The 14,996-nt window shown below is 41.1% G+C and overlaps 1 protein-coding gene across 7 annotated transcripts in view; it reads right to left on the bottom strand.

The window, feature by feature from the left end:
- Positions 1–1,982: 1,982 nt before the first annotated feature.
- The window catches only part of cadm1a (cell adhesion molecule 1a), a 433,220-nt gene continuing 420,206 nt past the window's right edge, over positions 1,983–14,996 (bottom strand). For all 7 annotated transcript variants that reach the window (XM_075486889.1, XM_075486892.1, XM_075486890.1 and 4 more), the window contains 2 exons: positions 7,059–7,187; positions 1,983–2,187 (listed from right to left, as the gene is read on the bottom strand). In XM_075486889.1, the coding sequence (XP_075343004.1) occupies positions 2,069–2,187; positions 7,059–7,187 (248 nt within the window). In that variant the 3' untranslated portion in view covers positions 1,983–2,068. The remainder of the gene's footprint in view (positions 2,188–7,058; positions 7,188–14,996) is intronic.

Here is a 14,996-nt window from a genome sequence, read left to right as displayed (position 1 = left end):
GCTACCTTGGATGTGGTTGAAATACGTTAACCACTGCAGCCCGGACCTCCACCTCAGTCCACCGACAGCTGTCACAGAGAAAAAGGACTCATTAAGCCCGTTGCTTGCTGTGCAAACACATAATAATGACAATGACACCAGTAGACGCTGTCTGCCATGTTAAAAAACTGGGGCTCTAATGCAAACCATGGATAACAACACAGAGTACAACGTGTGTATTTACTTATTTCACAAACAATGAATGACTTCTGGCATCCTCAGCCTGACTCGGCACAACAAAACTGATTCTTTTTCAGTTTTGGCAGGTGATGCAAACAGCAAAACGAGATGCAGAAAGAATGGGTTTTAGTAGTACATGCAGAACATATGAAATATATAAGCATTTCAAAGCTGCAGAATCAATGCGAAAACCATTTATATTCAGATGATGTGATGGAGAGCGAGAGTCTGGTCAGTCTCTCATCAGAGCATCTCAGTTTGAACACATTTACTTTGCCCTACATTTGCCTGTTTTACAGTTTAACTAAACGTACAATGAGCGTGATACAATAAAATCCACAAAGTTATTCATTTGTAATTCTTGTAAGTTGTAAAAAATATTTCTGAGGAAGGATAAGTGTACAATACAGCTGGGATTTCACTGGCATATTTTTACATTGTGTGTCTATGAGATAATATGAAGAGGGAGAGTATGAAGGAGAAGCTGGACTTCCATTTTGTGATGGAACATAACTTTAACTTGCACACGTTTCAGTCTGGAGTTGGTTAAGGCTATCTTTCCGCTCAGTAAGGATATGTACACAACACCAGCATCTTCAGGCCAAAATGAATTCCAAATGTGTTTTCAACAGAGTTTTTATTACCGAGGCTTAACCTTTCAAAAACAATTGTCCATTTTCTTAATTTCCCATAAGTAAGAAAGAAGAACATTTCTTGGCTGAGAGAAATCAACTGAAATGTTAGAGTTCAATCAAAGCGGGATGGAAAACTAATCTAATGATAAGAAAAACTAATACTGAACAAAGGATCAAAGAAAAACAATGAAATAGGAGCACAGTAAAAAGAAAAATAATGTTCCATTTCTCTTGTCAAACAAAGTTAACATTTTAAGAGACAGTAAAATGGTAGTTTGTCAGCTCTTAAGAGCAAACTAAGGCTGCTAAAAGTTATCTAAAAAAACTGAGCAGGCCTGATAAAATGGACCAATCAAACTGTACTTTTGCTGCCTTCTTTTTGATGATGTGTTTTTGAGTGTGGTGTTAGGGAATCCAGTACAACCAACTTGTATATGTCCTTTGTACAATGAAATGTAAAGCATTCCATGCATTTTTTTTTTTTTAGCGATGTCAAAACTCGAGGGAAAAGTGAAGGAAGTAATGGCTTGAGACAAATCACAGTATACTGGAAAGAGTTTTTGTTATGCAGGAGAGGACTCATGTATGCAGACACATTTAGTGAAATGAATAAAGTGGCTGTGTCATTTTACCCTCATACAAAAGCCGACGGCACATTGATAATTACGAGTGGGAAAGATGAAGTGGGGATATGGGAGCAAAGAGGTTATGCAAATGACGATCAACACAGATGCGAAGTGTGGAGAGAACTAAACAAAAAAACATCAAATAAAAATTAGAACAAGGCACAGAATTTTCTGCAAATGGTGGAACGAAATAAAATTTGTACCAGCAGTTGGGAAGGTGTTGAATGGTGAAGCTCTCTACAGTGATTTCTGGCAACATCTGGCACACCCTCCCACCCCCAACCCCACCCCTTGTCGGTTTACTGAAAACCCAAACCCCAACGTTTTTTGTCCGTTTTTTGATTTTGATTTTTTTTTTTTTAAACACACAAAACATTCCATCTACATCTGCAGACTAGACTAAACAACGGCTTACAACCAGGGCTTTCTGTAAAACTCATCTCTCCTCCACCCCTTGACCCCACTACTCTCACTAAAAGCGATCCAACTTAAAAGCCCTCCATCAACGCCCACCTCTCCCCCTGCCCCATCCCCGAAAACAGCTCAGTGTCCCAAGAAGGACACAGGAGTGAGGGGCCCTGTCTTTGATTAGATGTAGTACTCTTTCTTTTCGTCCGAGTTGGTGTGGCCACCCTCTGCGTTGATGATGGCTGTGTCCGCGTCCGCTGCATCGTCCGCTCCTTTGGCTTCGTGTGTGAAGTAGGTACCTGAGGAGGAGGGGGTGGAGGACAGTGTCACGGACTGCATAATAGCCTGCTGTTTAGATGATACAAAAGATTCAAATGTGACCCTACATTCACAGCACCTAATTATGCAAATCCTCCACTGTGTGGCCATTTATGTACACCCAACCCCAACAGTCTGTAATATTCAGATTATCCAACATTTTCCCCTCATTTTAAGTCAAGATTAGAACATGAAAATAACAGTTTCTGAAATGATCTTGAGTGGAGAGAAGAGTGTGGATCACACTTTCAAATTAACCTTGTCAAGTTCAGCAAAAGAAAAGGCCACTTCATACCTAATTTACAAGATTTATTCACAATCTATCACAGACAACAGTCTGGTGATGATGACAATATTCTAGATCGAATGAGGGACTGAAAAACCAAATGTGGAAAAATAGACAATAACAAGGTGCCTAGTGGTGCTGAAACAAAAGCAAACTTGGTGGTGTGTGTGTCTAGGCATTAAAGGGAGAGTTCATATTGTTTTGAGAAGCAAGACGCTTTATTTTTTAAAGCTGCAGTCTGCAACTCTTTTTCAAGCATAATGCCTGGAACTGTCCGGGGATTCTGAAAGTAGTACATTAAATACCCCAATACAAAAAAAAACGAGTTCTCTAGGTCCCCTATATGTCCCGCTAGGTCCCTCCAAAGCCAGCAGGTTTGTTTACAAAATTGCAGACCGGACCGGTAAAAGGTAACCAATCAGGTTACGAGCTGGGCTCTGCTGCCTGTCAATCACCGATTGTGCACGCGCGATACAAGGTAGGCTCGTCCCCACGCTTATTTATCTAGACTATTGAACTTCATTACGGGCTAGTCTACTTACTGTGTATTCCATGATCGCAAATGACAGGTGAGTTGATGAATGAGGAGTCATGTACGCGCATCTGGCGTGCACGTAGACGTGCACGAGTTCTCATATGTTTTGATGGGGCGGGACAGGAAGTTGAATAACTTTTTATTTTTCGGTTAAAAAATAAGCATTTCTTGCATTTTGCGACTACGGAGGTCACCGTTTTCAACTTCAAGCGTTATGATAGATCATGTAAACTCTTAAAATGCCAAAAATTAGGACTTTACGTACGACAACAACAAATCCTGCAGACTGCAGCTTTAAGCCCCAGCCAACTAGCTGGACTACCTTCGTCAACGCCAAAACTCAGCTGGAACTCGGCTCACAGTACGCAGCAGGGGGTAAGAAGATGTTCATAAATGATATTGCTAATATGGGATGTCATACAGCTTCATGTCAAGAGGCGAACTATCCCTTTAACTATATTCAGCATGACTGCAGCTGTGAAGACCATTTGTTTTCAGGGCCAAAATCTGCATATGCACGTGGTTTACAGGCCAAAAAACACTACACTATTTCAGAACAAACATCCCGATCTGAACCATCAGTGTTTTGTGCTCCATGAAAAACCTCTGTTGTAATTTCTGCTATTCATGTCCCAATCCTCTGTTTTAGTGGAATTGCAGGGCAGTGTTGTCAATTGTCTTTTACATCCAAAGATAGTGCATGTTTTTGAAAAAAAGATCCAAAACAATTTGAAAAAATAAACACGTGCATCAATGTGTGTTTCCATCCATTTTATTTTCTCAACATCTGAGCTGAGGCTCCAGCTCTACGTCTGAAGATATATGAATACTATCAACTGCTCCCATCCATCACCGTTTTATTTAACACAATACTCTGTTTGTTACCTGTTTGTGAATTTTCATTGAAAAATAAATGAATATAAGAAACATCAACAATAAGGACAAGTAGATTGGTTCTGCTGTTTCTCGTTTGACTGTATGGAGTTGTCCTCAGGGGAAATAAATATCACATTTTTGTTCAGTTGATGACAACTGCTTTGTATCGGTAGCGATACCAAACCCTAACAAGCATAATAACTGACAGTTCCATGAGCTTATACATGTAGAAAAGTGATTCATTTGTCAGCTGTTCCCACTATATGTTGCTATGTTTCACATAAACACCTTTGGCAGCCGTGGCTCAGTGGTTAGAGTGGGTCGTTCAATAACCAGAAGGTTGGCAGTTTTATTCCCACTCTCACCGCTCAAAGATTTGGTGAACTGACAGCTGGAGGGGTGGCAGTGCAGCTCCTTTCCACGGCCCAGGTGCCCTTGAGCAAGGCACTGTACCCCCATGCTCCCCGGGCGCTGTGAATGGCTGCCCACCGCTCCAGTGTATACGGCATCTGTCTCCATGAGTGTGTGACCCTGTGCATGTGCATGTGTGTTCAACAGTTGCCAACCTGGATGGGTTAATTGCGTTGGAGTAATTTTGTGTATTTACATATATCTACATGACAATAAAGTATCTTAATATTAAAGGGATAGTTCGCCTCTTTTGACATGAAGCTGTACGAGATCCCATACTAGTAATATTATTTATGAACATTTTCTTACCCCCCGCTGCGTCCTGTGAGCCGAGTTACAGCCTCTTTTTGGCGGTGACGTAAGTAGTCCGGCTAGTTGGCTGGGGCTTTTAAAATAAAGCGTTTTGCTTCTGAAAAGAATATGCATTCAAAAGAGTAATACATTTGCATCACAAAATCGTATTTTCCGAAAAAGTTACACCTCACAATCGCTTGGCACTAGGTTGCAGTATCATTGCACGCTGCCGCCTGCCGCGCCTGTTTCACGGTGTTTACCGCTCGGAAAGTTAACGTAATCATGTCTGACTACGACACCGATGATGAAGACGTCCCTTTTACTACAGAGCTAAAGGGATATCTTTATGAACCAGAATATACAGATGCCGAACTTCACCAGATGGAGTTAGAACGGGCAGAGAGAGAGAGGAGGGACAGAGAAGTGGTCCCAGCTGATGTTGGAGCCACAGCTGCAGCTGTGAGAGACAGGGTGACCGACAAATGGTGGTGCACTTGTTCGAAGCGCCCAGTGATGCCAACGGAGGTGGAGAGCTGGCCTGGGTCGCTTCTTCCAGTTAATTTTGGGAATGTGGAAAAAGGTCTGCAAGACACCAGCATTCAGGATTGCGGGGAAGTCTTTCTGATTTGTGATGCAGACAGAAGCTGGTACACTGGCCTCTTCATCAATTGAAGCATCTTGCATCTGTGGCATGATGAGTTCCCATTCGTGGCAGCAGTAGCTCTCCACCTCCGTTGGCATTACTGAGCACTTCGAACAAGTGCACCACCATTTGTCGGTCACCCTGTGTCTCACAGCTGCAGCTGTGGCTCCAACATCAGCTGGAACCACTTCTCTGTCCCTCCTCTCTCTCTCTGCCCGTTCTAACTCCATCTGGTGAAGTTCGGCATCTGTATATTCTGGTTCATAAAGATATCCCTTTAGCTCTGTAGTAAAAGGGATGTCTTCATCATCGGTGTCGTAGTCAGACATGATTACGTTAACTTTCCGAGCGGTAAACACCGTGAAACAGGCGCGGCAGGCGGCAGCGTGCAATGATACTGCAACCTAGTGCCAAGCGATTGTGAGGTGTAACCTTTTCGGAAAATACGATTTTGTGACGCAAATGTATTACTCTTTTGAATGCATATTCTTTTCAGAAGCAAAACGCTTTATTTTAAAAGCCCCAGGCAACTAGCCGGACTACTTACGTCACCGCCAAAAAGAGGCTGTAACTCGGCTCACAGGACGCAGCGGGGGGTAAGAAAATGTTCATAAATGATATTACTAGTATGGGATGTCATACAGCTTCATCTCAAAAGTGGCGAACTATCCCTTTAATATGAACTCTTACTGGTATGTTGCTATGAGAAAACTTAACTCGACAAAGACTGTTGTGTCTCTGAGTGTGGCTCTCTGTCACTTTCATTGGGAAGTCTGAATGAAGGCTTAGGAACTATCATAGAAAAATAACCAGCGCTGGAATACCAAATCACTTATTCAGGTTGATTAAGCCAAAATCTTTCTTTTTTTTTGTTCTATTGCCAGAGAGTAATTGGTTGCACTTACACTGCAGGCTGCACCACATGGCAACGCATTATGCCTTCAGTGTTCATACATCATGTCAGAATCAAGAGTTATTTCCTTTTTACATACAGTATTTAGTTGATTTGGACAAAAAACACACAGACACTATGTGTTTGACGTCGGCACAGTTAAATTGTTTCAGCAGGCCCTAAATGACTGTTCCTGGCAGGCGGCTGTGATACAAACTGTGTGAGTGTTAACTGTCTCAGAAGGTCAGGCTGACTGTAAGTAATGAACTGTGCGGGTCAGCAGTATCCTGCACTGCTCTTTTTAAACTACTGGAAATGTCCCGAGCCTCCCAGACAGCGTGAATTTTGACAGATCAAACTCACTGACAGCCAGCTTTTCAGGTTTCTCTGAACTTGTGGACAGAAACCTGAGGGGAAGCTCTGAGTTTAGCATAACCGTGAAAGAAGAAAAAGTTCCTTCTAAACCTGTAACTTGCCCAATTTATAGTGCTTCCTTTCTAAAGTGGTTAATGTACGCAGTTTCATTTCCTCCTGTGTAATAAACGCAAAAGTATGAAATCTGTTATAGATTGTAATTATTCTGATGTTATGAGGGCAGCACAGAGGATTTGTTATACTATTCATCATGGCTGCATAAAAAATGTAGTTTCACTCATCATCAGTAACCCGTAGCCCTAATAGCTGTCTTTCCATCATTTGGATAGAATTCATCCAGTTATGTAATACGAAACAAATGGAAAAGGCTCCACTTAATAAAGCAAAAGTTCAATAATTATTTTAATGGACATCAGTGAGGTTCTGAGAATGTCTACAACTTTGAAAATATAAATCATCTATCAGTGTCAGAAATGATAAACAAAAAGCAGGTTGCAAACAGTAACTGTGGTTATGAAACAGCTTTTTGTGCTTTTCTACCTTTGTGTCTTGCAAAGTAGCGACCCAAGACGATGAGTAGGCAGAGCATTGCAAAGACGACCACGGCCACCACTCCTCCAATAACTGCATGGTCCACGGTTCTGGGTGCTCCTTCTCCAGCTCGTGAATCTGAAATCAGAAGGAAAAGAAACTCAGTGTGGGGAACAGAACTGTTAAAACTCCCTGTTACATAGTGGGAATAGCAATCAGCCACCAAACCCCTACGGGGATATCAGGCAGCGAAATGTGATAGAGATGTAGATTACCATAGATGCAGGAAGCTCCCGGTGCCCAAAATCCCGTGTTTTTAAAAACGCTGAAACATGATTCTCTGGGTTGCCTGTTGCCAGGGGCCAAACCCATAAACCTGAGGAAATTTTGTGCTCCATGTCACCTGGCATGAATGTTGCTCCTGTGCTTCAGAACCAAATAAATCCAAAGCCTCTTTTACTTTTTCTGAATGATTCTATAGAAGAAGTAAAGACGCCTACACACAAAATCACGCAGAACACCTCCCATCTTGTATGTAAGGTCAGAATGCAAGTAAGTGCTTTTTGCAATGAAAATGACAGTTACAGACACAGTGTTAGAACAACCCCCAACAGCATTTTTTCCTAAATGCAAGAACAGAATTCATTTATTTCGCCTGGTCTCATTTGGGCCTTTTTTTTCTTTGGCTGACATTTTAATAAGCACTCTCTAAAACTGTCACGACAATAACTGCCAGGATTGCAATCAAGAATTGATTAAGAATTACCATATTCCTGCCAGAGTGCAGGAAATCAATCAGTATTTCATCTTTCCTTAAGAATTTATCTGCCATGGATTGTGCATCACTGTGAGGTTGAACATTTTGAAAAAGCATTTCAGTAGAACTATTGAGAAAAGGTTTTGATGCAACAATACACATGATGAAACATTTGAATCTACTATTAACAGGGACAGTAGTTGATATTTTTCCAGAGGAGTTGTAGTCATGTAAAAAAGTACCAAGGTTTTTTATACCAAGACTTAAGAAAAAAAGTCTGGACCTTACAAGGTCTTAGAATTAGGTCAATTAAACCTAAGATGAACATCAATACATTATATTACTTACTTACTTATTACTTATTATAATATTACAAATTACATTGTGTAATCATTAATTTATCAAAAAGTGACCCCATGATTTAACAGCTTGTAGAACTTGTCAGAAATAACTTGAAGAAATCATTTTTAGTATCAGTCTCTCACATCGCTGTCTCTTTTCCAACGTTTCTTCAGTTCATTGATGTTTGCAGGATTGGTTTATGCACAGCTCTCTTAAGGTCCCACCCACAGCATTTCAGTCAGGTTGAAGTCTGAACTTTGAATGGACCATTTCGACACCTTGATTCTTTTCTTTTCAGACATTCTGTTGTAGATTTGCTGCTGTGTTTGGGATCTTTGTCCTGTTGATGACCCAGTTTCAGCCAAGCTTTATCTGTCAGACAGATGGCCTCACCTTTGACTCTAAAATACTTTGGTATACAGAGGAGTTCATGGTGGACTCAATGACTGCAAGGTGTCCAGGTCCTGAGCCCAAATCATCAGCCCTCCACCATCGTGCTTGACAGCTGGTATGAGGTGTTTGTGCTGATATGGTGTGTTTGGTTTTCTCCAAATGTGCTGCTGTGCATTATGTCCAAACATCTCCACTTTGGTCTCATCACCAAAAGACATTGTTCCAGAAGTCTTGTGGTTTGTTCAGATGTAAGTTTACAAATCTAAGCTGTGCTGCCATGTTCTTTTTAGAGAGAAGAGGCTTTCTCCTGCCACCTTTCCAAACAAGCCATATTTTTTCTAATTAAACTATCATGAACTTTAACATTTAAAATGCTAACTGAGGCCTGTACAGCCTGAGATGTAGCTCTAGGGTTTTTTGCAGTTTTTTTGCGCATTGCACAGTCTGACCTTAGGAAGAATGTAGAATGATGGACTATAGATGATGACACAGTGTAATATTTTGTTGTTCATTCTGTGGAAGCAGTAAGAGTGGACTTGGTTTTTCACACAGGGTTTCTGCATTCTGGCTTAGTTTTCTTGCATGAATAAGGGTACTATTGTTTATTTGAGGGTGTATTTCTCTTATTTCAAGATCTATTCAGACTAACCGTTTTTTTTTATTATGTCATGATATATAAAACATTAGAACTGACAGAGTCCTGACAGGGTGTACTTTTCTTTGACATGACTGTGTATGCGCTTGCGTGTGGGTTTGGCTCCTGAAGAGCTTGGCTTTAATGTGATGTGAAAGCTATTGATTAGGTATAGGTACCCATGACAACCCCAACTGAATATCCATTTACGACCCTGATTGGTCCTTCATGGGACACTTTTACAGCAACAGCCTGCGTTCTGCTGAAGGTGTTGTGAAAAGTTGAGGGTAAAGGAGACAAGATGAGTCATGTGCCTCAATGTTGCACTGAGATGGGACATGATTATTTCTGCATTCACTAAGCAATTCCATTTCAAATATAAAGTATACAGCATATCACAGATTTAAGTTATTTTCATCTCATTTGAACACCCTTACACCACATAATAAACATTCACCTTCAAACTAATGGCATTTTAAAAAGAGAATATGGACTGCTAGAATAGCTGAAATCAGGACTCTAAACAGACAGTTTTTAGCAGTCAGTTCATGTGTAGCAGGGCCGAAACCCCAACTCTATTTCTGCACAGGCCTCAACTGATTAACGAATAAGAGAAACAGAGAGAGAAACATCATCAGCTACCAACCATCCCTACACAACTGCATTACTCTACCTGCAGGACTGCAGTAAGGAGCAGGGAGAGCAGTGCAGTGCTACCTGTTAAACTCAACAAAACATTACCTGATAGATTTAATAGGTTATTTTGACTTTAGATTTTCTTTTTTTTAGTGCTGGGCAGATTCAATTAAACTGAGCAGGAATCCTTCTGACATCCAATTCACTCTTGTCAGGCTGCAAGAGCTGTGCTTTAACAGGGCTTTCTATTACAATGTTAATGTGGACTTTGGCTTTGGGGTAGGCGGGAGAGTGTGTGTGCGTTGTGTGGTCAAGGTGTTGGAGACGGACGGGTGCAGAAGATCATTCTTGATTGTCTGCATCAAACTTTCCTGGTTTTAATTAATCTCAGGGGGAAAGGATGGAGAGAACATCAAAGCACTACCATCACACAGGTCTTTACATGTTTCACGTTGCTTCATGTGATAAGAAGCTCTGCCTTGTGCATAAACAAACAGCTGATCAGACACATGGGTTGTAAGTGTAAAATTTGTCCTGTTGGTGGTGCTTGATGGAAGGCTTTGTCATCTCCAGACTCCACAAAAAAGTTTTAAAACTTAAAGTGTAACATTTCATCTTAGTTGGGCTCAACTAAGATGAAATGCAGCAATAATCTGATTACCAAGTGTCTCTGTCAAGCCAATCAAACAAAAAAGAGAATGTCTTTGGGAAGTCCTCCAAACAAACATTTTCTGTCTGAGTCACACCTAAAAGCATCATAATGCTTCTCAGGACTTCATTTTTAATGAGGCAGAACCGTCTGAATGCACTGTCAATTTTTGTTCAAACATATGAAGCAATCTGCATGTCATATCACAAAGACTCACTTATGTGCAATTACTTTCACTGAATAAAACACATTCTGTGTATTATTATCACACAGTGGAAGTCAAACTTCAAACTGCATGGGTCACTGTTCAGAAATCAATTGAAGCACACATTTAAGTCAATTATAGTTGTTGCCTTTCCTTAAAAGTCCCTTCTGTGACAATTTGTGCCATTTAGCTGCAAATTTTGGTTCCTCCACAAAACTGCTAACAAATATAAAGGCATCCCAGATAGCAGTGGACTCCGGGGCGGATCCGCCCTCAAGCCGGGCAGGTCCGCCGTCCTGATCAACCGCTCGCCCCGCCTCCCCACAGTGTTATAGGACCCGTTGCTGACTCTAGGCGGATCCGCACATTGTACACGCTCTTTTCAAACCTCGGCTTCAGCTGCATTCGGAGTTGGGCAGCGACACGCCCCGCCCCCAAACAATGTACTGTGAAACCGCGGAAGCGTTGCACACTCTGGGCGGATCCGCACCATTCTTTGTTACACTGTCATTGGAAGTTGGAAAGCAACAGCGAAACGTCTCCTTCGGCAGATCGTACACCGTAAGTAAACTTCCTACACTGTAAGTAAACTGTTAACATGTGCTTGTTTATGCAGATGGAAAGCGGGTGAATCTGTCTCTATGATTTAACTTTTAACTTTGTAATATAGCATAGCGATATAGCATATATAGGATAGCATTGCGAACGTGGTTAGCTAGCTCACGTAGCATATTGCCGGTAGGTAATGTAGATTTGAGTTAACCCTGGTAGTTCTGGTCACTATATCATTCACTCATCACTCATTCATCTAAGTTGACTATAGACAGGTTATTTTTGTTATTCTTAAACTGCATTCCTATATTTAGAAATTCTACGTCTGAAGTATGTGACAGATTGTCTATTTTGGAGTGCATCACTATGTGTATCCTGTCACATTACAAATTGTGATGGCGGATGATAATAACTTAATTGAAAATCTCCTTTTGTGATTACAGATTCTATCAGAAAAAATCCTGTCGCTCGTGCTTCCACTGAACATGATGTCTGCAAGCATGCCATCCGGTGGTTCAACTTGGCAGCAGATAGGGGAACCTCAAGGAGACGCAGTACACGAGATTCACCCTGCTGACGATGTCTAAGCACAGCACATCACATGTTATGCCAGTTCTTGTTTATTATTTGTTTATCATTAAAACTGTAAATTTACTCGTACTAATAACCCAATTTTAGGTCTTTTGCAGCTTCACAATAAATTATTTTCCAGTGTATAAGGCTAAACTGGTGGGATTTTTATGGAGTCATTTCTAGTTGGTAAGCAAGTTTTTATCTGTATCTGCTTTTGTTAATAAATTCATAATAAATAAAGGTTCTGGACCAAATGAGTCCACCTCCGTTATAAGTATCATAAATGGATCCGGGCCGGATGACGTGTTCAGTGTTGCGATTTCCGCCCAATCACGTTCCAAAACCCGCCCACTTCAGCAAAAAACCGCCCAACAACATTTTTCACATGAAAACATTTAATATTTGAGTAATACTTAAATTCTGAAACATATTACTCATTAACCACATGACAAGTATCATTCAGAGTGTCACAAAGTTTTTTTTTTTTTTTTTTCATATCAGTATAATGCAGGAGGACGTCCTAAAAGTATGGATTGCACCTGTCCCGCAAGATCCGTCCAAGGCACGGTGCAAATATTGCAAAAGCGAAATCCGGACTGTATTTGGCCTTCAATCAGTTTTTGGCAGGTGAAAACTGATTGATAACTGCAAAACGCATCCAAACATGGGAAGCAAATACTATGAAGGGCCCAGATCCGATAAAAAAAAAAAACAATGCAGTCACGAGGATCGTTGCAAAAGTTATCATATCTTTATTGAAAATCCACCAATAGCCTAAATCATATTCATTACAGTCTAATTTCCAAAGACAGGGTTCTACAAAGTCATCAGATATACCGAGCACAGATACATGTTTATCACGTAATTGTCTTTACGTGATAAACGTCAAACTTTCGAAGCTATAATTAGGTCTACATTATAATGCAGTTGTGTGTATCTGCATAGTATGATCGCTTAATCGAGGGAAAAGCAGACGGTTTTGCGCTACCGCTCAACGGGCTGCTGTGCGCGCTCCCGCGGCGGCAAATCAGATTCTGGCAGACAATCACTTTTTGGCACGACACCTGTACTCAACCACTATATGGCTCTGTTCAACCAGCTACAGCATATCTGCCGCCTGCTGTGTACGTAGGCCTACAATGTATGGATTGATAGGAACACAATTTGATTTGTTTATTCACTTTAAACATTAACCTTTTTATTCACTGAATAAAATGCATAACTGTTGTGAGAACAAAAATCCCCGCCCAAACGTGTTGAAAGCAGCCCAAATTGTATTCGCCCGCCGAAGGCATTTTCTGCCCGCCGGAGGCAGTCAAAAGACGCCCAATTGGGCGGCCACCCGCCCAATCTGGTAACACTGGACGTGTTTTATAAACTGATCCAAAATGGATCCGGGCCGGATGACGTGTTTTATAAACTGATCCAAAACGGATCCGGGCCGGATGACGTGTTTTATGAACGGATCCAAAACGGATCCGGGCCGGATGATGTGTTCTATGAACGAATCCGGGCCGGATGTAGCACTTAATGTGTGGATCCGTGATCTGGATCTGTTCCGGATCCGTTCCAGTGTGCAATGGTCTCCGATCCGGGTCCGTTTTGCGGATCCGTTCCGGAGTCCGTTTGCTACCTGGGATTCTACTAGCTGTAAAATGGTCAGATGCCAGGTTGCTGAAATATTTTGGAGATGGGCCATGCGATCTTTGGCAGCAGACTTCTGTCAAAAATTGTCTGCACACCACTGACTGTGATGAACACGTCAACACCTAGTCTCTGTTAGCAAGCAGCTTCTGAGCAGACTAATTGCAAATGGGAGACAAGTGGTGAGACGTCATTCATCTCCAATTCACAGTATACTGCTAAGAAGCAATAGCAGCTTCAACAACAAACCAATGTTGCTCATATATCATTACTCTGGAGAGAACATGTCTTGTATTATCTGTTCTTAGCATTAATAAATGTATTTACATAAAAGGTTAGTGAGTCAATAGTGAGCTCAAGTTCTGATTATTGGACATTCAGGATAGATCTAATAAAATGAGGAGGAATAATGCAGCATTAAGCAGCTGTAGTGTGTTGATGAAGCCATATCGGTTATTAAAGCACTTAATTTAGCTTCACTTGTTTGCTACAGTCCATTTTGCAAAGAAACATTCATCTTCATCAGATTTGAAAAGCTAGCAGAGCTGGCGATGACATGACGACATCATAAAAAAAAGGAAATGTGTAAATTGTTTAGTGATTCTTAACCAGTGTTCAGCCATTTTATAACTAAATTAAGAATCTAGGGCAAGTTCAAAGGTAACATAGAATAAAAAACAACTCCTAATTTAAATGCCATGGATTTGAACGTGCTTTTTCTCCTCATATCAACTGATTTTTCCTGGATGGTCTCTAGACTTAGCGCAAGAGAAAGCCAACCAAAAGTTGTTTGCTTTTTGTATTACATCATTGCGGCACAGAATTATCTCAAAGCTGACAAGCACCCCAGTCCTACTTTGAGATGTACTTCAAATATAAATGATTAATCAAGAGTGGGCTTCAAACAAGGTATCCACAGGGCTAAAAAAGCATGCAACAGTCAATCAGGATCGGTCATTTTGGCAGGGAGGGAAACGTATGAGGGAGCGTTTAGCAGCTCATTTTCTTAGGACATGTTGACAGAAGCTTGATTTGAGACAGAGGAGATCTCCTAATTGGATCTTCTAATCTGCTAATTAGGCATCAGTGATTTCACTGGCGTGCCTATACCGCCTGTAGATAGAGGGGCAATCAGGAATGCAGCAACGCTATGTGGGTGGGGTGTCATGAGACCACATGGCTTTGTCAAGATCCACTTCCATTGCCAACAACTCTCGCGGTTAAAGAGTGAATGTAATTAAAGTCCCAATGAACCAATTCATTGAATCCATTTAAGAAAGCCATTTAAATCTTTCGCCTCTCGGCTAGCGCCCTACACTGCTTACATACAGAGTGGCTCGGCTTAAGGTTTGAGTTGAGTCTTATTCAACATGTCAAAAAGCGGTTTTATTTCAAGACTGCAGCAGCATTAAAAATGCAGAGTGAAAAAAAGGAACATAGCAAAGGGGTCAAATAAAGTTGAAAATGAAATAATTAAAAACACTGTCAAACAGAGTTTTTTTTTTTTTTTTTTCACTTTGGACTTTACATGTGATTCAGCAGACATTTCTGACTTTAACAGC

The sequence above is a fragment of the Odontesthes bonariensis genome, chromosome 16 (genome assembly GCF_027942865.1).
Source record: "Odontesthes bonariensis isolate fOdoBon6 chromosome 16, fOdoBon6.hap1, whole genome shotgun sequence".
Taxonomy (NCBI): Eukaryota; Metazoa; Chordata; class Actinopteri; order Atheriniformes; family Atherinopsidae; genus Odontesthes; species Odontesthes bonariensis.
Note: the sequence above shows the minus strand (reverse complement) of the source record. Positions and strands in the feature narration are given on the sequence as shown.